At 39.9% G+C, this 25,270-nt stretch overlaps 1 protein-coding gene and 1 non-coding gene across 3 annotated transcripts in view; one reads left to right on the forward strand and one right to left on the reverse strand.

Annotated features, from left to right (window-relative positions):
- Nucleotides 1–2,186: 2,186 nt before the first annotated feature.
- LOC117527019 overlaps nt 2,187–25,270 on the reverse strand; it is a 28,122-nt gene continuing 5,038 nt past the window's right edge. The window contains exons 2-5 of one of the 2 annotated variants that reach the window (XM_034189155.1): nt 24,595–24,692; nt 22,265–22,337; nt 16,559–16,831; nt 2,187–3,094 (exon numbers count right to left, since the gene is read on the reverse strand). In XM_034189155.1, coding sequence (XP_034045046.1) covers nt 2,370–3,094; nt 16,559–16,831; nt 22,265–22,337; nt 24,595–24,692 — 1,169 coding nt within the window. In that variant the 3' untranslated portion in view covers nt 2,187–2,369. Of the gene's footprint in view, nt 3,095–16,558; nt 16,835–22,264; nt 22,338–24,594; nt 24,693–25,270 lie in introns of both variants that reach the window. The other variant, XM_034189154.1, reaches the window with a different exon arrangement.
- Nucleotides 17,087–17,178, forward strand: trnat-ugu. The gene is given in 2 exon segments: nt 17,087–17,123; nt 17,143–17,178. It is a non-coding gene; the product is annotated as a tRNA-Thr (tRNA).

Below are 25,270 nucleotides of genomic sequence, written 5' to 3' on the forward strand. Positions count from 1 at the left end.
GATTAATCTCAAATGTCTGTGCTTTGTTCCTTTTGTATTTGTTGTTATGAATATGTATGTATGTACATATAGATAGATAGATAGATAGATAGATAGATAGATATAGATAGATAGATAGATAGATAGATAGATAGATAGATAGAGATAGATAGATAGATAGATAGATAGATAGATAGATAGATAGATAGATAGATAGATAGATAGATAGATAGATAGATAGATAGATAGATAGATAGATAGATAGATAGATAGATACTTTGAAAGAATACATGTGGATTACATGTATGTATGTACATACATTTGGATTATTTGTAATCTGATTACTTTTGGATTACATTTAAGTAATCCTACCCAACCTTATATATATATATATATATATTTATGGTATAAGGGGTGGGTGTACATAAGTTTTTGCTTCTGCCTGCACCCTTCCGGCCACATGTTCTATCTGTTAAAATGTTTTGTTTTTTTTGTGGTTGTTGTTTGTTTGTTTTTTGTTTGTTTGTTTGCTTGTTTTGTTTTTGTTTTTTGCTATTTTTTGTGACAAGGAGTTTTGTGTGCTGAATTTGTGTGCCGAATAATTCATTCATTCATTCAATGGCCACCAAACAGAAGGTCCCAGGTTCAAGGCCACCTATTATGACTTGTTTTCCTTGTAGACCTGAAGTTACATTAAGGAACAGCATCCAGTGTAAAACTGGTGCCAGATCAATTGGCCAAAATATAACATACCAGATCTACTGTGGCGTCCTTGAACAAAACAGGAGCAGCTGAGACTTTATCAGTAACCTGTTGAAACACAGGTTCTGTTCCAGGTTTGTCCACTTAAGGCAGCCTGCTCATGTCCTTGGGCAAGAAGACACTTTACCGTATTTGCATTGTCCCGTTCCACCCGGCTGTATGTGAGTACCAGGCTCGGCTGGGGAAGTTACTCATGATGAACTTGTATCCCAACCCAAGGGGCGTCTTAGACCCTCATCCCCGTAACAATATAGAAACCAGTGTTAGGCACAACCTCAAAGGGCTTCATGACCCTGAACAGGATAACATGTTGAACACATACAGTAGAGCAAACAGTAGAATTTAAAATATGTTATAAGGAAGGTTCCCGGTTCAAACCCCACCCCTGCAACATTTCTACATGTAATGTGGAGTTGCATCAGGAAGGGCATTCGCCATAAAACTTGTGCCAAACCAACATGCAAATGTGGATCTGCATGCATAATTGGATTTCTTAAAACTTTATTGAAGAGTAATTAAAGTTGAATCATCAGCATAAATGTCAGTCCGACTACTATAGTAGTCAGACTGTACATGCATGCCGATGATTCTATTTACTCACTGCTCTGTTATAACAGTCCCTGTAGAAATTTAACAGTATCTGCAACAATATATATATATATATATAGCATGACGCAGGTAATCACAAAATGCTAAATATATTTCTTTCTCAGAAATTTATGGAGAGGAGGATTTCTGTCATCCAGGTAATAGAGGTCTACAGCAAGGGTGCCAAATTCTTTGCTATGAAGGGCCAAACATGAATCTGGGTGCAAGGCCTGAATATAAATTTCTATGTTACATCAAAATGCAATAAACCTATAATTAAATTTCAATATAATAAAAAGACTTCTCTACAATATTGTTGCAGTATTTTATTAATGTACAGACTGCAGCAATAAAACATCCACATGCATCTTTTTGTGTAACATATTTCAAGGAGACACCTTCCTGACAGAGCAAGGTGCAAGGTGCTTTGGAAAATTAGGGTGAAAACTTTAATGAAAAGTTAAACATTTCACTTGATCTTGAAAATGTTTCAAAAATGATGACACTCACTAACAAATCAGTATTGGATGCTGTGTTTACAACAATTAAGTTGCATGTCAGTAAATGTTTCCAGACAAACTTTTACAGAATTTTCTTCAGTTACATAGTGGTGGCAAAACAAGGCATCATGAAGAATTTGGTGTTTTTTTCTGAGCCCACTAGATGGCAGTGTTCATTAAAAAAGTGGTGTTGACTATTATAGAAACTCCATAGAGCCCCACAATTTTAATGTGTAAAATTGTGGTCAGATATGGAACTGCAGCGAGCCCTAACAGACTGTCATCGAAGCACAAAATAAACTATCTATTTTGGTGTAAATGTCATTCTCAGCAACATGATGGGCCAAAACATTTTGAGTTGTCATTCTTCTACTTGTTTCATATCTTCGTTAGTTTGAATGAACAACATTTCTACATTAACACACGTCGACAATATTGCATCACATGTTGTATTAGAGTTGTCCTGATTGATGTTTTGTTGCAGGAATCGGTCTGTGGTCTCCAACTACCAGTCGTGCTCTGCACATGTAAGCGAGTGTATTAAACCCTTTCACTGACAGTGCACGTGGTCTCATCCTGGGAATCATCTGCTGAATCTTCAGCTCCCTCACTGAGCAGATGGACATGGACCTCTCTTTCATGGACAGCAGGTGGCACCACCTCCACTCCTGGTGGTGGAGGACAGCAGTGGCAGTCCACAGCCTCAGTAGACTCTAATGTAGATCCTGCTTCCTTAACTGATGCTACCTTATCTGGACCTTCTGCTGAAGCTTCATCTGCTGCTTCCTCCACTGTTGTCTCAACATCAAGCGTGTGATCTGACCACACAGCTTCATCAGCAGCATTTAGCACCTCGGCACTGACCTCCTCAGCAGATGTGCTTTCCTCTGTGGCAGCTACCAGCCTCTCAACTTCAACCAATAGCTTGTCCTCCTCAGCTGAAGCTGGAGCAGATTCCTCCTCTTCAGTGGCTTCTGATGCAACTGGAGCTTCTTCAGTGGAGCCACTAGAAACCTCTGTGGACTTCAGCTCCTCCACATTCACGACAAAAGCTGTTGCCTCTGACACCTCTTCAGCAACCACTTCTGGACTTGAGTCTGGGACACCCGGTCCCTGGATCTCCACTGTGGAATCTAACCCCATACCATCACTTGTAATTTGCTGGACAGTTGTCATCATGCTCGCCTCCCCAACAGAAGCTGCAGCAATCTCAACTGGAGGGCCAACCAGCATCTTAACAGATGTCAGCAGATCTGGAACCATTCCTGAAGTTCAGAAGGAGGAAGAAGCCTTGAGCCTTGGTAGACGTACAGCAGTGTTCAGAATAATAGTACTGCTATGTGACTAAAAAGATTAATCCAAGTTTTGAGTATATTTCTTATTGTTACATGGGAAACAAGGTACCAGTAGATTCAGTAGATTCTCACAAATTAGTAAAAAAAAAAAAAGTAGAAAAGGGGGTGTTCACAATAATAGTAGTGTGGCATTCAGTAAGTGAGTTCATCAATTTTGTGGAACAAACAGGTGTGAATCAGGTGTCCCCTATTTAAGGATGAAGCCAGCACCTGTTGAACATGCTTTTCTCTTTGAAAGCCTGAGGAAAATGGGATGTTCAAGACATTGTTCAGAAGAACAGCGTAGTTTGATTAAAAAGTTGATTGGAGAGGAGGAAACTTATACGCAGGTGCAAAAAATTATAGACTGTTCATCTACAATGATCTCCAATGCTTTAAAATGGACAAAAACCAAACAGAGACGTGTAAGATAATGGAAAACAACCATCAAAATGGATAGAAGAATAACCAGAATGGCAAAGGCTCACCCATTGATCAGCTCCAGGATGATCAAAGACAGTCTGGAGTTACCTGTAAGTGCTGTGACAGTTAGAAGACGCCTGTGTGAAGCTAATTTATTTGCAAGAATCCCCCGCAAAGTCCCTCTGTTAAATAAGACGTGCAGAAGAGGTTACAATTTGCCAAAGAACACATCAACTGGCCTAAAGAGAAATGGAGGAATATTTTGTGGACTGATGAGAGTAAAATTGTTCTTTTTGCGTCCAAGGGCCGCAGACAGTTTGTGAGACGACCCCCAAACTCTGAATTCAAGCCACAGTTCTCAGTGAAGACAGTGAAGCATGGTGGTGCAGGCATCATGATATGGGCATGTTTCTCCTACTATGGTGTTGGGCCTATATATCGCATACCAGGTATCATGCATCAGTTTGGATATGTCAAAATACTTGAAGAGGTCATGTTGCCTTATGCTGAAGAGGACATGCCCTTGAAATGGGTGTTTCAACAAGACAATGACCCCAATCATACTAGTAAACGAGCAAAATCTTCCAAACCAACAAAATTAATGCCTCGCAGATGTGAAGAAATCATGAAAAACTGTGGTTATACAACTAAATACTAGTTTAGTGATTCACAGGATTTCTAAAAAAGCAGTTTGAACATAATAGTTTTGAGATTGTAGCATCAACAGCAGATGCTACTATTATTGTGAACACCGCTTTTTCTACTTTTTTTTTACTAATAGCCCAATTTCATAGCCTTAAGAGTGTGCATATATCATGAATGCTTGGTCTTGTTGGATTTGTGAGAATCTACTGAATCTACTGGTACCTTGTTTCCCATGTAACAATAAGAAATATACTCAAAACCTGGATTAATCTTTTTAGTCACATAGCACGACTATTATTCTGAACACTACTGTATCTGTTGTCTGAGTGCTTTATGAGTTTCATCACAGAATTCTTTAGTCTCTTGGTAAATGTGTGCGATAAGGAGCTGGATGTTTTTTTTTTATTATTATTATTGTGTGATAACATCTTAATGCTGCAGACTTCTGCAGAGAGCCTGAGCCGAACAAGAAGTGGGACAATTCGAAAGGAAACATGTGACTCTACATTCACTGTGACGTGGAAACACGCAGCAGTGTGCAAACGATTAGACTCATTTAATGACAAAATGTTTTCTTAATTAAAACTTTCTAAATATCTAATATTCATACATACACAAAATACGAGGTCACATTTTGCCTTCCACACTCTAAGAAATGAAACACAGGGGGTTTTAAATGTAATTAATACTATTATTTTCAATATACTTGCAATTGTTCATTTTAGGGATTTAAGTAATAATGTTTCATTTCATTTAATTAATTTAAAATACAATATTGTTTTGCACTTAACTGACAATGTTATGTGGAATAAGTTACCTTAACTTTATCAAGTAAATTCAACATTTTATTTCTTAGAGTGCAAAGTACATCATTTATTTAAGGTGATAAAATTACATAGTTCTCCTTAGCTGGTCTCTTGAAATTTGTAAGAAAATTTGATTGTATTTCATCACGTTTTCACAATAATCACCATCAAAAGAAATCAGCTTTTAATGTTTTGTTTTGTATAAATAGATAGATAGATAGATAGATATATATGTGTGTGTGTGTGTGTGTGTGTGTGTGTGTGTGTGTGTGTGTGTGTGTGTGTGTGTGTGTGTGTGGTGTGTGTGTGTGGGTGTGTGTGTGTGTGTGTGTGTGTGTGTGTGTGTGTGTGTGTGTGTGTGTGTTGTATTGTATTAATGGAATAGCACGAGTTGGACATTTCAGATTAGATTTTGTGTTAGCCCTCTAACAAAGAGAAGAAAACATTTTTTTTTTTTTTAAAGACATTGTTAGGAAATTTCTAAGCAGCCTTAAACTTTTGCATAATACTGAATATGTGAGTTGCAGAAATAACTCCATTCTACATTCTACCTACACAGTCCCATTGTATGTTAATGTTCATTTTAAGAAACTTCGAGTGAAATCATCTTAACTTCTTAGCAAAGTAAATTGCGTATAGGAATGTAAGAACTTCAAAAGAAATATAGAGATTATAGAGTTTAAAAAAGATAGAACTTGGAATAAAAGTTCTGATCTGTGAGACTATTTAGAAACTACTATATGTTCAAAATAATTCTATTTTCCAAAAAAATTCCATTTTTAAGCTCACTTTTTCAAAAGGTCGAACATGTTAAAGTCCTAAAACTGTGAGTGTAATTAGTTGTGTTAATTATTCAGGTTAAAAAATAATTGTTGCTATATAATATATATATATATATAATATATATATATATATAGATATATATATATTATATATATATATATATATATAGATATAGATATAGATAGATATATATATATATATATATATCAATGTTTAGTGAAACAACCAGTTAAATATTCATGCGCACACTTCACTGTACTTTCTGAATTTTAAGCTGAAAATTTAAGCTAAATAATTACTTAAATATGTCACTAATATTTAATTCACACAATTGTCTAATTAGGATAAACTTTTATTTAGGTATTAGCTACATTAATTAACCATTTAGGTTGATTGGCTCATTATATAGCAAAATATTCATATGCATATCCAAAGTTATTTGCTAAATAGTTAACTAAATATTTTGCTCAAAATTTAGCATTACCAAAATTTTGAATTATCATATATACACATTGGAACACCAGAAATTTAGCGAGCAGGTGAGAGAAGCACTAGTTGGAGGGGAAGCAATTTTGGACAACTGGAAAAGTACTGCAGATGTGGTGAGGGAGACAGCTAGGGCAGTACTGGGTATGACATCTGGACAGTGGAAGGAAGACAAGGAGACTTGGTGGTGGAATGAAGAGGTCCAGGAAAGCAAAAGGAGAAAGAGGTTGGCGAAAACGTTTTGGGATAGTCGGAGAGATGAAGAAAGTAGACAGGAGTACAAGGAGATGCGGCGTAAGGAACAAACTGTACAAGAAGTTGAATAGAAGGAAGAGAGAAAAGGACTTGTACCGATTAGCCAGACAAAGGGACAGAGCTGGAAAGGATGTGCAGCAGGTTAGGGTGGTAAAAGATGCACATGGTAATGTGCTGACAAGTGAGGAGTGTGTGCTGAGAAGGTGGAGGGAATATTTTGAAGAGTTGATGAATAAAGAAAATGAGTGAGAGAAAAGGCTGGATGATGTGGTGAGAGTAAATCAGGAAGTAAAAGAGATTAGCAAGGAAGAAGTGAGGGCTGCTATGAAGAGGATGAAGAGTGGAAAGGCAGTTGGTCCAGATGACATTCCAATGGAGGCATGGAAATGTCTAGGAGAGATGGCAGTAGAGTTTCTAACCAGATTGTTTAATAAAATCTTGGAAAGTGAGAGGATGCCTGAGGAGTGGAGACGAAGTGTGCTGGTTCCTATTTTCAAGAACAAGGGTGATGTGCAGAGCTGCAGTAACTACAGAGGCATAAAGCTGATCAGCCACAGCATGAAGTTATGGGAAAGAGTAGTAGAAGCTAGGCTTAGAAAACAGGTGAAGATCTGTGAGCAGCAATATGGTTTCATGCCGAGAAAGAGCACTACAGATGCAATGTTTGCTCTGAGAATACTGTTGGAAAAGTACAGAGAAGGACAGAAAGAGTTACATTGTGTGTTTGTGGAGTTAGAAAAAGCTTATGATAGGGTGCCAAGAGAAGAGTTGTGGCATTGTATGAGGACGTCTGGAGTGGCAGAGAAGTATGTTAGGGTAGTGCAGGACATGTACAAGAATAGTGTGACAGCGGTGAGATGCGCAGTTGGAATGACAGACTCATTCAAGGTGGAGGTGGGATTACACCAAGGATCAGCTCTGAGTCCTTTCTTGTTTGCAGTGGTGATGGACAGGTTGACAGATGAGATCAGACAGGAGTCCCCATGGACTATGATGTTTGCAGATGACATTGTGATCTGTAATGAGAGTAGAGAGCAAGTTGAGTCTAGTCTGGAGAAGTGGAGATATGCTTTGGAGAGAAGGGGAATGAAAGTCAGTAGAAACAAGACTGGGACATGTATGTGAATGAGAGGGAGCCCAGTGGAATAGTGCAGTTACAAGGAGTAGAAGTGGTGAAAGTAGATGAGTTTAAATATTTGGGGTCAACTGTTCAAAGTAATGGAGAGTGTGGTAGAGAGGTGAAGAAGAGAGTGCAGGCAGGGTGGAGTGGGTGGAGAAAGGTGGCAGGAGTGATTTGTGACCGAAGAATATCAGCAAGAGTGAAGCCCAAGAGTGAAGTCCACAATAAAGTCCATTTCTTATGCCTACCTGTCTTATCTCTGCATTGGGGTCTTCAATCATTGTCCACCTGTGACACCTTTCTTCTGGTTGATATATCATGTGTCTGGTCTGGTATTGCATAACACTGTGTCATCTGCATAAAGTGTGCACAAAAGGTACTGGTCTTTACAGGTGAACTGGACCCTGGATGTTTTTGGTTTCAAGTTTTCACTCAGTCTGTCCATTATTGTGTAAGAACACTGATACCATTGCGGATCATTACTATTGCTTAGTAGGGCTGAGTACATGTGTGTGAATGGGAGGGAGCCCAGTGGAATAGTGCAGTTACAAGGAGTAGAAGTGGTGAAAGTAGATGAGTTTAAATATTTGGGGTCAACTGTTCAAAGTAATGGAGAGTGTGGTAGAGAGGTGAAGAAGAGAGTGCAGGCAGGGTGGAGTGGGTGGAGAAAGGTGGCAGGAGTGATTTGTGACCGAAGAATATCAGCAAGAGTGAAGGGGAAAGTTTACAAAACAGCAGTGAGACCAGCTATGTTGTATGGTTTAGAGACAGTGGCACTAACAAAAAGACAGGAGGCAGAGCTGGAGGTGGCAGAGCTGAAGATGTTGAGATTCTCTTTGGGAGTGACAAGAATGGACAAGATTAGGAATGAACATATCAGAGGGACAGCTCAGGTGGGACAGTTTGGAGACAAAATAAGAGAGGCGAGATTGAGATGGTTTGGACATGTGCAGAGGAGGGACCCAGGGTATATAGGGAGAAGGATGCTGAGGATGGAGCCACCAGGCAGGAGGAGAAGAGGGAGACCAAAGAGGAGGTTCATGGATGTGCTGAGAGAGGACATGCAGGTGGTTGGTGTGACAGAGGAAGATACAGAGGACAGGGTGAGATGGAAACGATTGATCTGCTGTGGCGACCCCTAACGGGAACAGCCGAAAGACAAAGAAGAAGAAGAAGGAACACCAGAGCATCGGCCAACCCACTTTTTTAGTGAAAGTTGCTTAAATGCCCACCATAATTTTTTTCATTATTAAACTTGATAATCACCTGCCCTAAATTAAATTAATTTCATATCCCCAACACATTTTTAAAAAACAAAAAAATATGGTTTCAGGAGGATTATTGTCATCGCTTCCGCGTCATACCTGCAATGATGTCAACAGTGTGTAATATATATGTATATACTATATATATTATATATACATATATATATATATATATATCTCTCTTCCAAGATGGCGCCACGTGAAGGCGCCCTGGTATTCTGGTGCTCCCTGCTTTGTCTGTTTTTGTGGGTGAATCGTGTGTCATCGTGTCCCTACACCCACGAGGAGCTTCTAAACATCAAATCATCAACACCCACAGATATTACGCCAGTTTTTTTAGTGCCTGCAGCTGAACTGGTTCACTTTTTAGCCAAAAAAGTGAGATGATGGCGGAGAGGAAAACGAGCTGGCACTCTTGTGCGCCTCAGACGAAGGGGCATGCGCACGCCCCTACCTGGGATATTTCTCTCCAACGTCTGCTTACTCCACAACAAGATGGATGAGCTGGCACTGCTGATGAAGAAGAATAGAGATTTCTCCTCATTTTGTGTACTGTGCTTCATGGAGACGTGGTTAAATGCACAGACACCAGACTGCGCGCTCCAACTAGAGGGATTCCGACTCCTCCGCACAGACAGAGACCGAGCACTCTCTGGTGGAAAAACAAGAGGTGGAGGACTCTGTTTCTATATCAACAACGCCTGGTGCTCCGATGTGACTGTGATCTCCCAACACTGCTGTCCCTCTCTGGAATATCTCCTCATAAACTGCAGAACGTTCTACTCTCCACGTGAGTTTAACTCTTTCATACTTTGCTCTGTGTATATTCCACCGAGCGCGGACGTGCACGAGGCTGAGCGCGCGCTCGCGGATCAGATTATGAGCGTGGAGAGAGACTTTCTGGACTCTCTTGTTATAATTCTCGGTGATTTTAACAAAGGGAATCTCAGTCAGGAATTACCAAAATACAAACAGTTTGTTAAATGCCCGACCAGAGAAGGGAGCACGTTAGATCATTGTTACACGACAGTGAGCAGCGCCTACCCCGCGGTGGCCCGTGCAGCTTTGGGACTCTCAGATCATGTGATGGTCCACTTGATCCCCACGTACAGACAGAGACTTAAACTCTCTAAATCTGTTGTGAGGACGTCTAAAGTGTGGAGCAATGAAGCTGTAGAGGAGCTACGCGCATGCTTGGCCACCACGGATTGGGATATGTTTGAGGCTTCAACAAACAGTCTAGATGACTACACGGACACTGTGATGTCATATATTCATTTCTGTGAAGACAGCATCATCCCACAGCGTACCAGGGTGAGATATAACAATGACAACCCTGGTTCACACCTAAACTCCAGCAGCTCCGTCAGCAGAAAGAGATGGCTTTCAGAGAAGGAGACAGAGACAGCTATAGAGGTGCAACGTACAGATTTAGCAAGGAGGTGGCAAAGGCTAAATCCATGTACAGTTCACGTCTGCAGCAAAGGTTCTCTGCCAACGATTCGGCCTCTGTGTGGAGGGGGTTGAAAGAGATCACCAACTACAAGCCCAAAGCACCTCCTTCTATTGACGACTTGAAGCTGGCCAACGACCTGAACGTTTTCTATTCACGTTTTGAAGACAAGGACTCACACCTCCCCACCCCCCACACAACTGGATATTCAAACACTCTGGACCTCCCCCCTCTCACTGCTGCCCTCCCCACTCCCCCTGTTGCCCTCTCGGTCCAAGAGGAGGACGTGAGGAGACATTTCAAAAGGCTGAATCCACGTAAGGCCCCGGGCCCACCCTGAGACACTGTGCTGATGAGCTGGCCCCAGTCTTTACGGGGATCTTCAACACCTCCCTGGAGTCATGCCATGTTCCAGTCTGTTTCAAGTCCTCAATCATAGTTCCAGTCCCCAAGGCCTGTGGCTTTCACATCTGTAGTCATGAAGACCTTCGAAAGCCTGGTTTTATCCCACCTGAAGTCCATCACCGACCCCCTCCTGGACCCCCTGCAGTTTGCCTACAGAGCCAACAGGTCTGTAGATGACGCCATAAACCTGGCCCTGCACTCCATCCTGCAGCACCTGGACTCCCCAGGAACCTACGCTAGGATCCTGTTTGTGGACTTCAGCTCTGCATTCAACACCATCCTTCCAGCTTTGCTCCAGGACAAGCTTTCTCTGCTCCACGTGCCCAACTCCACCTGCAGGTGGATCACAGACTTCCTGACGGACCGGAGTCAGCGTGTGAGGCTGGGAAAAAATGTCTCGAACACTCGGGCTCTCAGCACAGGATCTCCACAGGGCTGTGTCATTTCCCCTCTGCTCTTCTCCCTCTACACTAACTGCTGCACCTCCAGCCATGACTCTGTAAAGCTCATCAAGTTTGCGGACAGCCAGGGACAGACACAGACTGCAGCGCATTGTGGCCTCTGCTGAGAAGGTGATCAGCTGTAGCCTTCCATCTCTCCACGACCTGCACGTCTCCAGGACTCTGGGCGGAGCAGGTCGGATCACAGCTGACCCTTCTCACCCTACACACGGTCTAATCAAACCACTCCCCTCGGGCAGGAGGCTACGATCCATCCGGACCAGAACCTCCCGCCATAAGAACAGTTTCTTCCCCTCTGCCGTTAGACTCATGAACACTTCATAACTCAGTCACCTTAACCTTAACTCTGTCACTTTATCATTTTATCACGGGTCACTTTAGACAATGTACTTTGGTTTTTAATTGCACTCCTCCCACTGCGCTGTTTTTTTCTGTTTCTCAGTTTTTCTTTTGCACACAGCCTTTCATATTTCATATTTCTTTTTTTATCTTATATTTTACCTTATTTTGACACATATGTTATATTTTATCTTAGCATTTTATCTCTCCTTAATGTTGTACCATTGTACTGAAGCAAATTCCTAGTCTGTGAATCCTGTTCACTGGCAATGGCAATAAACTTCTTCTGATTCTGATTCTGATATATATATATATATATATATATATATATATATATATATATATATATATATATATATATATATATATATATATATATATATATATATATATATATAATGTGTGGAAGGGCTGTTCCATTTCAGGCACAGTTTTGGTTAGGTTTTCGCTATATCTATATATTTCGGGAGTATCTGCTTAATGTTCCTGCAGAAACTGAACAATATTATTGCCAGATGTTGCATTTTGGTGATGTGAAGGTTGTTGTGAAGCACAGGGAACTTGGCACCTGGATGATAAGAATCATTTGGCCCTTGTAGCATTTTTTTTTTTTTTTTTTTTTAGAATAGAATAGAATTTATTTCAGTAACAACACAGCAGCATAAAGACAACATATCAAACAAATCAAAAAAACAAGACCAAATTAAACACCGTGTGCCTGAAAAGGGGGTGGGAAGAAGCAAAGCTTATAAATTACCCACCCCTCATACCCCATCCCAAAAGTCCAAGTCCAACATATAATTACACTTATGCTCACACTCCTATATATACAAATAAGCAAATTAAATACATACATCCACAAATTTATACATCTTTTTTTTTTATGATTTTCTTTATATCCAGAAATTATTAATTTCTTATAATGTTTCTTAAAACAGACAAAAGAACTACATAATCTAATTTCCACAGGACATTTGTTCCAAATCTTCACCCCTTTAACTGAAACACAAAAACCCATGACATTAGTACGTACGGGAGGCTTCTTAAAAACCATGCATCCTCGTAAACTGTATTCAGATTTCCTGATCTTGAACAGGCTCTGGACATAAAGTGGCAAGGCCTGGTTATTAGCTTTGTACAAAGTTTGTATGGTGATATAATCCACTAAATCTCTAAATTTCAGTAAATTTAAAGTCATAAACAGAGAATGCGTTGGCTCAAGATAAGGTTTATTACAGATGATTCTGATGGCATGTTTTTTGTAAAAGAAATACATGATTGGTATTTGATTTGTAAGTATTACCCCAGAGTTCGATACAATATGTCATGTATGGTACAATTAAAGAATAATATAATCTAAGTAGCCCATCCTGGGACAATATGTCCTTGACCCTGTACATGATAGCGATAGATTTTGACATTTTAAATTTTATATAATTTATATGAGGTTTCCAGCTGAGTTTATTGTCAATTATAACACCTAGAAATTTGTTCTCAGTTACTATCTGTATTTCCATATTGTTAATGGTTACACTTTTACATTTAGGCACAAATTTATTTCCAAAAATCATACATTTGGTTTTCCCAAGATGAAGTGACAATTTATTAGCATCAAACCAAGCCTTAAATTTATCCAGTTCGTTTACCACCGTGTCAAGAAGCTGTTCAAGATTATCACCACTGCAAAATACAGTTGTGTCATCTGCAAAAAGAACACACCTCAGTACCCGTGACACATAACATATATCATTTATATATAAAATAAATAACAAAGGACCTAAGACCGAACCCTGGGGCACCCCACACGTAATTTCCCGAAGTTCGGAATCAATGTTATTGTATTGAACATACTGATACCAACCATGTAAATAACTATTTATCCAGTCATATGCTAATCCTCTGATTCCATATTTCTGTAATTTAGTTAGCAATATTTCATGGTTTACAGTGTCAAACGCTTTCTGTAAATCAAAAAAATACCTACTGTATATTGCTTGTTATCGACTGCAGTCGCTATATTTTCCACGAAATCCATCAATGCATGTGAAGTAGTCCTAGATTTTCTAAATCCATATTGTTCTTCACAGAGTATCTCATACTTTAGTAAGTAATTATCCAGTCTTTTTACAAAAATTTTTTCTAGTATTTTAGAAAATTGGGGTAAAAGTGAAATAGGTCTATAATTTGAAAAAGTGTGTTTGTCACCAGTTTTAAACAAAGGTATTACTTTGGCTATCTTCATCTGTGAAGGGAATTTACCAAAACTTAATGATATATTACAAATATAAGTAAAAGGTTTTACTATACAATCAATGATTTTTTTCAACAAAGCCATATCCAAATTATTGAAGTCCTTTGATTTCTTACTTTTAGAATTCTGCACCAGATCAATTATTTCTTTTTCATTTGTTCCACCAACAAACATTGACACAGATTTATTAAATGTTATCTTATTTTCAAAAGATTTAACGCTCAATGAATCAATATTACTGGCAAGATTTTTACCTACATTGACAAAATATTCATTAAATGGTCAGCAATAGTCTCATTATCTTCTATCACAGTATTATTGGAAAGAAAAAAAGAAGGATAATCTCTACCATTTTTGTTCTTTTTTATTACTTCATTTAAAATATTCCATGTATTTTTTATATTATTCTTATTTTTAACAAGTAAGTCACTATAATATCTTTTCTTACTAAATCTCATAATATTAATTAATTTATTATTATATATTTTATATTTACTTTCAGCTTCCTTTGATCTCGATTTTATAAATTGTTTATACAGTAAGTTCTTCTTTTTACATGCCCTCTGAAGACCCTTGGTTATCCATGGTTTATTGCTGTATTGGTTAGTATATATCTTGTTAACAAGAGGACAGTGTTTATCGTATAACTTAGAAATGATAGAAATAAAACCATCATAAGATTCATCAACATCATCAACATAAACATCATTCCAATTCTGGCATAATAAATCCACCCTTAAATTATCAACAGTTATTGGTGTGACATTTCTACTCAATCTATTACAATCCTTTTGAAACACTCGATCATGTGATGCAAAAACAGTAAATACTGGCAGGTGATCACTAATATCATTTACCAGCAATACCGCACTGAGATTACCAGATATGACATTAGTTAAAATATTGTCAATAAGGGTTGTTGAATTCACAGTTATTCTACTTGGATGAATGATGGTCGGAAATACTCCCAAACAATATAAAGAATTTATAAATGAAGTGGTTGTGGATGATTGTGAGGATTTAGAAAATCGATATTAAAATCACCACAGATAAATAAATGTGAATTCTTATTTATTTTGTTGTACATTCCCATAATTACTTGTTCAAAAGTATCAATATTTGCTCCGGGAGCTCTGTATAAACAACTAACAACCGTATTTTTTGAATTTATGGATGTAATTTTAACCGTAACACATTCCATGATATTATCAACTGTGAATGACATATTGTGAACTAATTTACAGTTGTAATCAGACCTTACATATAATGCCACACCCCCGCCTCTTCTCTTCTGTCGATTTACCTGAAACAATTGATAACCTTCCAACTGTACAAGATCTTGATTGACATCAGTTAACCATGTTTCTGATATAGCGATCACTGAAAAACTTTTTCTAAATGTATCTAAACAATCATTTATCCTTGAAAAATTCCGAGAAAGACTTCTACTATTAAAATGTATTATTGAAAAATCTCCATCTTTAATTTTATAATCATTAAATTGTTCTTCTGTAAAATAATTACATTGTCGCTCGATATTGTCACTAAAAAAAGAATCTGGATCTGATTCAGGTTCAAAATGGCGAGAGGCAGGATGACTATAATTAAATGTTTCCAAACAGAGCTCCTTGGCAGAAATAAACTGATTATTAACCGTGTTCATTATATTATATACAGATTTTCCTCCATCATCACAATCAACCAGTACATTTCTTTATGTATTACTTCACAACTTACATCAGTTAAACTTACTAAGATCATGTTCATCTTTAATCCATAAGGTTTTAGCTTCTTCAGGTGTTCCATTTAATTTAATATAAACTTTACAGTTAAATGTCCATGTAGCCTGTATCTTGTTTTGTTTTCTTAAAAATCGTGCCTGTCTTGCTAAATCTGAATTTTTCTTGGTCAAGTATTCATTTATATATACATTCGTTCCTTTTAAATTCTTTGCTTGTTTAGAATTGCAAACTTCTGTTTCCTGTTTGTAAGCCTCAATAATATGACTTTAGGTTGATTTGACCTCTCCGCGGTAAAAGGTGACTACTATCGATATCATTAGGGTTTATTAAAATTCCTTTGTCCTTCAAAAGTGAAATCACCTGTTCCTCTACAGAGAGGTTGTCCATTTCAGAGGGCTCCCTTCCTGAAGCCACCGCTCTTGCATAACTTCGAGGCTTAATGTCCAAACCTGTAATGAGAAGGTCATTTGACCTAGTCTGTTGTTCAAGTTATGCAATTCGATTTTCCATAAGTTTTAATGATTTGTCTTTCTCTTCATTTGCCTTTTGTAATTCAACAACTTGTTTTGTTAATTCCAATATTTTTTGTTGTTGTTGTGAAATAATTTTCAGTTGATCAGCCACTTCTTTAATGGGCTTCATTTGTGCTGACATCTCATTTAACATTTTTCTAATGTCCTCAAGTTCTTCCTCCATAAACACAGTACCCTTTTTTGGAGCCATAGCTGACGGGTCCTGAAGGCGAACCTATGACACCGACAGCAGGAGGTCCAACAAGCAGCAGCCGCAGATTTAGACATCTTAAATCAGGTTCAAAGGTTTGTTTTGCTTGCTCATTAAGTGTGCAGTCACCGCGTAGCTAACTCTTAGCCCTTGTTTCTGTGTAGAAGGCATGGCCGGCCTTGGCCTCAGGGGCCGGTCTGTGCACATCTGGTAGGAGCCTCAGCTCTGGCTGCCATACCGGCACTCTCTGTGGTGGCGTCCTCTGCTGGTGTCTCCTCCACAGCAGCGACATCCGTGGCAACAGCAGCAGTAAGTGGAGGCGTCTCTCCGACAGCCTCGATGTCTGCAGCCACCTCAGCCATCAGTGCCGCTGTTTGTTCGCCCGCCGTGACAGCGTTTTCTGACACCGCGGGAGCAGAGACAGACTCAGCGTTGACCTCAGCGGCTGTCACCACCTCTTCCACGCTGACACGTTCAGCCGCTGCAGTTATTGCCTCAGGTGCTAAAAGAGCTGCTGAGACACACAACGCAAAGGTCAAAGGTTGTGGAATGATAACTGGTTGACACATTTTACAAGTGACGCTTCTTAATCACGTGTTAGAACCAGGCCAAGTTCCATGTTTTTACTGCTTTACATGAAAATGCATCCTGTTATAAAACCAACACCAGAGGGAGTGAACTCAAAAAAGAAACTAAAAGTGAAAGTACAGCTTGTGACGTAACTAATGGCCTGTTTTAAAGGTGACTGCAAAGAGCATGAGATAGTGGCTCTGTGGTGCAATGAATAGCGCATTGGACTTGTAGTTAAACATAGAAGAAGTGATTCAAAGGTTGTGGGTTCGAGTCCCATCAGAGTCATATTTTTATATGTTGTGCTGAAAATCCTGTGTCTTGAAAAGACATTTGCATGTTTATTTACACTTTATGATCAACTTAGTTCTAGAGTTCAACAGATAACATCTAAAAAATATCATAAATGCATATTTGTAAGATCTGTAAGAGTGTGTTAAACAACCTCGGTAAGTATCTGAATCCAAGACGTGTGAACTGGTAAAAAGTGTGACAATTAACTGTAATGGAAAGAATCAACCAACCCTTCCTGTGTGACCAATAGTAAACTTATCCTTACCCTTATCCTCTGCCAGCCCCTAGTGACTGTTCATGGTGTTGTTATTATTTAGGTTTCCTTTATTTGGGGTTCCTGAGGGTTTTCATGTCTGTATGAACTGTCCCTGTATCATTGTATATCTTTGGTGTTTGTTTAAAGTTTTTGCAATTTAGTTGTGGAATTATTGTAGTTTGGTTTTATTCTCTTTCATTTCTGTGTTTATTTTATTGTGGTTTTGTTTCTGTATTTATTGTAGTTAGTGCTTCCATTTTGGTGATCATAGTTTCCTTGTGTTTTGTTAGCTTTCTTCCTGTGTCACTCCTCAGCTGTTTCCAGATAGTATTTAATCTCACCTGTCTCCCATTTGTGTGACTATCTTCAGCGTGTATTTAAACCCTTGTGTTCTTCTCAGGTGTTGTTTGTATGTTGTGCATTTTGTTCTTGCCTTGCTGGTATTTTTTTGTGCATGTTCCTTTGTGCTGCCTTGTTGTGAGTGAACCTTATTTCCTTTGTACATTTTTGGACTTTGCCTGTTGTTGGACCCTGTTGCCTGTTTTTCTGGTTGCTTGCTGTGTTATTGACTTCAGTCTCTGTTTTTGGACCATCTGCCTGCTTATCCTCTTTTGGACACTGTCGCCTTCATTGTTTGACTGATCTCCCATGTACCGATCCCTGCAAATGACCCTAATGCCCAAAATAAAGTCCATTTCTTATGCCTACCTGTCTTATCTCTGCATTGGGGTCTTCAATCATTGTCCACCTGTGACACCTTTCTTCTGGTTGATATATCATGTGTCTGGTCTGGTATTGCATAACACTGTGTCATCTGCATAAAGTGTGCACAAAAGGTACTGGTCTTTACAGGTGAACTGGACCCTGGATGTTTTTGGTTTCAAGTTTTCACTCAGGATAAAAACATTGACAGTCTGTCCATTATTGTGTAAGAACACTGATACCATTGCGGATCATTACTATTGCTTAGTAGGGCTGAGTACATGTGTGTGAATGGGAGGGAGCCCAGTGGAATAGTGCAGTTACAAGGAGTAGAAGTGGTGAAACTAGATGAGTTTAAATACTTGGGGTCAACTGTTCAAAGTAATGGAGAGTGTGGTAGAGAGGTGAAGAAGAGAGTGCAGGAAGGGTGGAGTGGGTGAAGAAAGGTGGCAGGAGTGATTTGTGACCGAAGAATATCAGCAAGAGTGAAGGGGAAAGTCTACAAGACAGCAGTGAGACCAGCTATGTTGTATGGTTTAGAGACGGCGGCACTAACAAAAAGACAGGAGGCAGAGCTGAAGATGTTGAGATTCTCTATGGGAGTGACGAGAATGGACAAGATTAGGAATTAACATATCAGAGGGACAGCTCAGGTGGGACGGTTTGGAGACAAAGTCAGAGAGGTGAGATTGAGATGGTTTGGACATGCAGAGGAGGGACCCAGGGTATATAAGGAGAAGGATGCTGAGGATGGAGCCACCAGGCAGGAGGAGAAGAGGGAGGCCAAAGAGGAGGTTTATGGATGTGCTGAGGGAGGACATGCAGTTGGTTGGTGTGCCAGAGGAAGATACTGAGGACAGGGCGAGATGGAAACTGCTGTGGTGCCCCCTAACAGGAACAGCCGAAAGAAAAAGAAGAAGACTATTGCTTAGTAGGGCGTACCCTACGTTAATTTGCACAGACACTGATACTCCAATCATGTCTTTATGCACCCACTATTTTGGTATGTTCTGCAACTGGAAATAGTTTTTATATATGGTGGTTTAGTCACACAATGAGCCTGGTGTCCGATGTACTCAATTCAGCAGCAGTTCCCACAATGCCTCTCAACTGCTTAATAGAACCAAAATTCACTTTTTTTTTTTTTTTTTTGTAAAACATGTGTCACAGTGATGCTTCTAATTTAATTTAATTTATTTCATTTATATAGCGCTAAATCACAACAAAGTTGTAACAAGGCAGTTCACACAAGTAAAATCTAACCTTACCAAGCACTAGAGCAATCACACAGGTGACAGTGGTAAGGGAAAAACTCTGATGATTTTGAGGAAGAAACCTCAAGCAGACCAGACTCAAAGGGGTGACCCACTGCTTGGGCCATGCTACTGACAAATTTGACAATACAAATATACAGGAAATTTTGGGGAGTCCATGCTGGTGTACAGGACGGGAGGCCTACAGATGAAGACACCCAGTCCCACCTCTGGATGGAGCTGCACCTCAAACAGAGAGAAAAAAAAAACTGAATCAGGGGGCAAAAAGACAACAAATAAGGTATAATTTGTCAGCATTAAGCAACAAGAAAAACAGAAGAAATACAAAGGTGATCGCCGACTACTATCCCTAAGCTTCACTAAAAGCCCCAGACTTTAGATAAAGTTGAGTCCATGACCCGCTCTGTTTACTAATAAAATATTAGTAAAAAATATTAATTATATATTAGTATAAAATATTACATTTATACAGATGTAAGCGGTGCATGTGTTTGTTTTGGTTTTTGTTTGTTTGTTTATTTTTTGTTTGTGTTTTGTTTTGTTTTTGCGCAACCAACCAATGTACCTCATGTTGCCATCACTCGGACTGGCAGCCACATCACTCAGTATTTATTTTGGCCCTGCCTAGCTGGTGACATACCACTTGTCTTTTGTAACTGTAAAACTCCCACTCTGATTGACAACGAATGGCAGCTGGTCGCTTTGCCTCTGTCTCTTATCGGTAATGTGACCAAGGGGTAAATGGATTTTCTTTGCTTGCGTGATAGTGAATATAGTTTCTATGTGCTTGTGGGCTAAGTGATAATATTGATAACATGATTTTATTCCAAGCATTATGGTTGGTTATTGGCCCTCCATCCTATAGTTAGCAGCCCAGCATTTGGCAGGCATAGATGGATGGACAATGATCAACTGTGGTGCCCTCCAAAATCATATTATTGTATCATTGATGTGTTCTGGACTGTTGGACTTGTAATGACTTAGTGCTGAGTGGCAGCGCCAAACAGGAAGAAGACGAAGATAAATTTCTGCATGTATTAGCACTCACTCACTCTTCTTCTTTCTCTTGTTTGGGACTGGGTCACAGGGCATGTATAATCAGCCATTTTAAAATATTTCTTTACATTTACTGGAGTAAATATGTACATGCTGCAAATCCTGTACCTAGGGCTGTGATCAACAGAACAGCCTAATAGTCTCCCTAATGTACACCCGCCTCAGTCAGGTCCTCAGTTTCGCCTGCGCCCACTAACATTGTTTTCTCCCTCATATTCACCACACAACAGTTAGTCTGTGGATGTTCCCACTTGCTGCTTGGTTACCCTGGAAGACAGAGCTTCAGGGGCCAAAGTGATGTGCTCATCTGCAACTCACTTGGAACCCTGGATGAGCGTGTCCCTGATTTCACTCAGCACTAGAATGTAATAACTTGTCATGCACGCCGAGCATTTTTTCGAGGTGTTTTCCGAGTTTTTGTCCACCTGTGATCAACCTCCATGTGCCTCCTGACCCTAATTTTTGCCTCTCGTCTAAAAAGTAAGACCCTTCGGCTGCTCCCTTGTTTGCACTCGGGGTCACCACAGCAAATCCGAGGTGGATCTGCATGGTGAATTGGCACAGGTTTTACACCGGATGCTCTTCCTGACGCAACTCCACATTACATGGAAAAATGTGGGAGGGGGGGGGGGGGATTTGAACTGGGAACCTGCCGCACCGAAACCAAGTGCACTAACCACTTGGCCACCACCCATGCTTTTATAAGTGAGTGTGATAACTCCCATGAGTTTTGCTCATTAAATTCTCTCTTTCATCTAAAGCCTGCGACCTGTTTAGTTGTAACATTCTTTCCAAGTCGACTGCTAATTTAATTTCTGTGAACACTAATGCTGCTGAGAGCACACGTGTGCTGTTTTAAGACTGAGATTTTTGATTTTGACTCTGCAGCCCCCTCTGCTGTCTCCTGCCAGACACACCACCAAACCATCAGAACCACTGTGATTTTATTCTCTGTTGTTCTGTAAAATAAAGACCTTGTTCATTTTATAACCCTGTTCCCGTTTTTTGCTCTGGAGTTCATCTTGTCTGGTGTGTGACAACATAATCCTCCATAAAGATGTTTTTTTTTTTCCATGGTACCAAGCACTTCTAATGACTAATGACACGTTAAAATGTTTTTTAACATGTTAAAATAGGGTCATGAGTGGTTACGCTGCAGCAAGCATGTTGCATTTAGGATTTATTTCTGTCGAGACACAGCACGGCGGCATCGGATCCATTTAGTGCGTTAATGGCTCCGGGCTTAGAGCAACTTTCTGCACAGAGCCAAACAAGCTGAAAACACAAATGAATCGCAGACAGAAATCCAAACAGACAGGCACAATAACACTATTGAGAGTGACCGTTCGACCGTGCGTGACGGCTGATTTGTGCAGCCACAATCCTGTGACACATGCATGGAAGTTTTCAGGTTTTCTCTGGGAACAGATCAAATGGCTGAAGACCATCAGTGCATCGCACAGTATTTTAGGCAACAATAACTTTTAAAATCTCTAAAAAATAATTTTCTAAAACCCTGAATATGTTTTGGACTTCATTTACTTCAATCATTAAGAAATGGAGAGTCTGATACCACTCATCTGAGATGAGTGAGGGAAGCCACCAAGACACCCAGTTCATGTATCCATCCCTTCACTTGTCTGAAGAAAGCTGTCTTAAAGGGGGATTTTGTAACAAACAATAATCCACATATTTACTTTGTCCAGTGACTTACAAGCTCTGACAATATAGGGACTGTGTGATCACTGTCCAGATACTTATGGACCTGAAGGACCAACATATGGTGACTCACTTTTTCTTTTGGAGGACATGCTGGTGTGTCCGTCCTCAAAACTCTCACTATCAGCAGTGATGGTCTTGTAGGCCTGTAACAAAGATGGCACAAATGAAATGCACTCGTCATAATTCAGACTACAAGTAAAAAAACTGCAATGGTAACTCAAAAACTTCACACTGATGTTTTGTCTGACACAGACACAAGTCCAGTGTGTCACTGAGCACAAAGCAGCTTGTATGTGCTCCAATGCCAAAGATGTGCTAATGTCTGCTGCACACTGCTCAGTGTGCACAGCGTGCACAGTGACTGCACGGTGGGTACAACGTCTGCACAGTCAAATCATACTGAAAAAAATATCAGGGACATGCTGCAGCAAATCACGTTAAATGCTTTCTTTTCATCTGAGATCTTCAACTTTAGTGTCAATACCAGGCCCCAACCTGCGGCTGTCAAAAATTAAGACACCCAGAAGAGGGCAAAAGTTACAGTTCCAAAAGCAAGCAGAATCCTGTTGAAGCCCATGTTAAAGTGTCCAGATTTAGAGGAGAAAGAAAGATGTGCACAGCCTGATACAAAAACCGTCTTATTCTCTATAACGAGTTTCTCCGCCAACTGCACGGGATGAATATTTATATAACTCATCAGTTTAACACATTTTGAACCATAAAGTTATGGATAATTGTGGGGGGGGGGGGTGTAACTCTGAGCGACAGCTAGTGTGTACCATGAGCCGAGTCCAGACCGCTGCTACTAGAGACCACTAGCTGTGGCTGCTAGTTGTTGTGGACGACCGTGTTTGCCCCTTCTGAGAATTTTATTAAATATCTGTAATAATATGGTTTCATGTGCAGTTAATGATCCTAACGGTTCTTTTAAGAAGCCTGTGTGACCGTATTTCCAATATTTAATTTGTATCCGAGCAGCATTAATGCTTTTATCAGAGATCGACAGCATGATGATGCTAGTCCAGTAAATCCACAAATACTGAGGAAATGAGCTGATCATAATTTTAATGCTCATATGAAAGCTACCTGTTGTGAAAACCACGACTAAAAAATATGAAACCTCCAAACCAAGATTAGCCTGTTAGCTACTAGTTCAGTAATTCTGAGATCAGTGTGTGTTCAGGCTTCATTTATCCAGCCTACGCGTTATGTCTTTATCCATTTATGGGTTGGATGGGATGTAGGCGGACTAAGCACTGACAAGATGGCGACACCCAGAGCAACACTTTTTGACTTTCACAACAGTTCTTCTGGAAAACCTACGAGTGACTTTTTCAGTATCAGTCTATGCCTGATACGTCCTTTTCTAATCTGTATTTTTCATGAACTTTATGAAACACTCAAGCAAGTGAGCACACTATAACGATTAAAGACCAGAAGTGATCGTTAATAAGAAAAACAAAACCATAAAACTGATTTATAAACAGCAGAAAATAAATAGGTTTTAAGATTTGCCTGAAAAAAATGAAGGGAACTTTCTGTGTACAGCCAAACTGTTTTACAGAAGGCAAAGGCTCTGAAGGCTGTTGACTTCTTTTGAAGCCTGCTGACTTCTTTTTAACACCAGGGACACAGAGCAAGCTGACATCCTGTGACCGCAGGGCACAAGAAGGCACATAAGGCTTAACAAGTTCAGCAAGGCAGATAGATAAATGACCAGTTAGAGCTGTACATGCCAGTAGAAAAACTTTTAAAGATACATCTTTCCTCCCGAGGTCCTTTGGACCGGTGCTCACCTTCACCTTCTGTAGAGTGAAGCCCATGAGACTTCAGGACTTCCCCTGGATGGGACACCAGTCCAATGCACCTGACGTATCAGCCAAGGCTGGTACCCATTTACAGCTGGGTGGACTGAGTCAAGGCAGGTGGAGTGCCTTGTCCAAGGCAAAGTGGACACATCTGGGATTGCACCCCAGTCAGCGGAAGGGTCAAGGGGTGCCGAAAAGGGGAGAATAAGAAGGATTCTAGAGGCCCTTGATTGACAGGGGCCCAGCGAGGCCACTAATACAATTACAATACTGACTAAATAATATGGGGGTGGTGGCCCAGTAAGATTTCTTTTCCTGGGGCCCAAAATCCCGGGCGACGCCCATGGGAAGGGTTGTAATCAAGTGTCAAGGCCATAGATTAGATTAACACTGAATCCAAAGAAGTCATTTGTATAACTCTGTGAAAGACATGTAAGACCTAATCACCTTCTTGTTTTATTTAAAAGGTTTATTTGCTTTCATGACATCATTCAATCCATGTTTTGAACATCAAACACTCAGCGGCTTCCCTGAAAGACGCAAACAACAAACAGTCAACCGTAACGATGTCAGAGTGATGGGTGATGCTCACATAGACCATCGCAGCGGTGAGGCTTCCTCCACACAGAACATAATACGTCAGGTTTGTGGATCCACCAGGAACCCCAAAGGACGCATGTCGCCCCTGAGCTGCTGGGAAACACAGGATGTTAAAAGTGGTAACAACTTTCTGCAGCAAAATGACAACCTGATGACTTCATTTGCTACAATCCTGATGCAAAATGTCCAACAGCAAAATATGCTGATATATTCAGTAATACATACACTATATTGATTAGTTATTCAGGAAGTGTAACGTTGCACAAAGACTTGCACATACTGCCAACAGTGACGTGTCTCCAGCCCTTAATCCACTTACACAAGACCGGAGAGAATGATTTAACACCCAAACCAAACATTAAATTCTGCCTTTAAATTAAAGGCCAAAAACACATAAACAAGCAAACGTCCGGCTTCACAAATTTAGTTTTGGATCCAAACAAGCGGTTTGGCCTCAACACACCTCTTGGGACATGCACCATGTGTCCAACAAGGACTGAAAATGGACGTGTCAAAGGACATCAGGTTTCTTAACAGGTTGTTGTTGTTGTTGTTGTGATCAGGCAGCCTGCAGCTTTACAGCTGGTTAAAAGATTTACTGGTGTTTAGAGGATCACCAGTGGTGCATGTACACGATACCTAAAATAAAAGCACCCAAACAAACAAAC

Source organism: Thalassophryne amazonica, chromosome 15 (assembly GCF_902500255.1).
Source record: "Thalassophryne amazonica chromosome 15, fThaAma1.1, whole genome shotgun sequence".
Lineage (NCBI taxonomy): Eukaryota > Metazoa > Chordata > Actinopteri > Batrachoidiformes > Batrachoididae > Thalassophryne > Thalassophryne amazonica.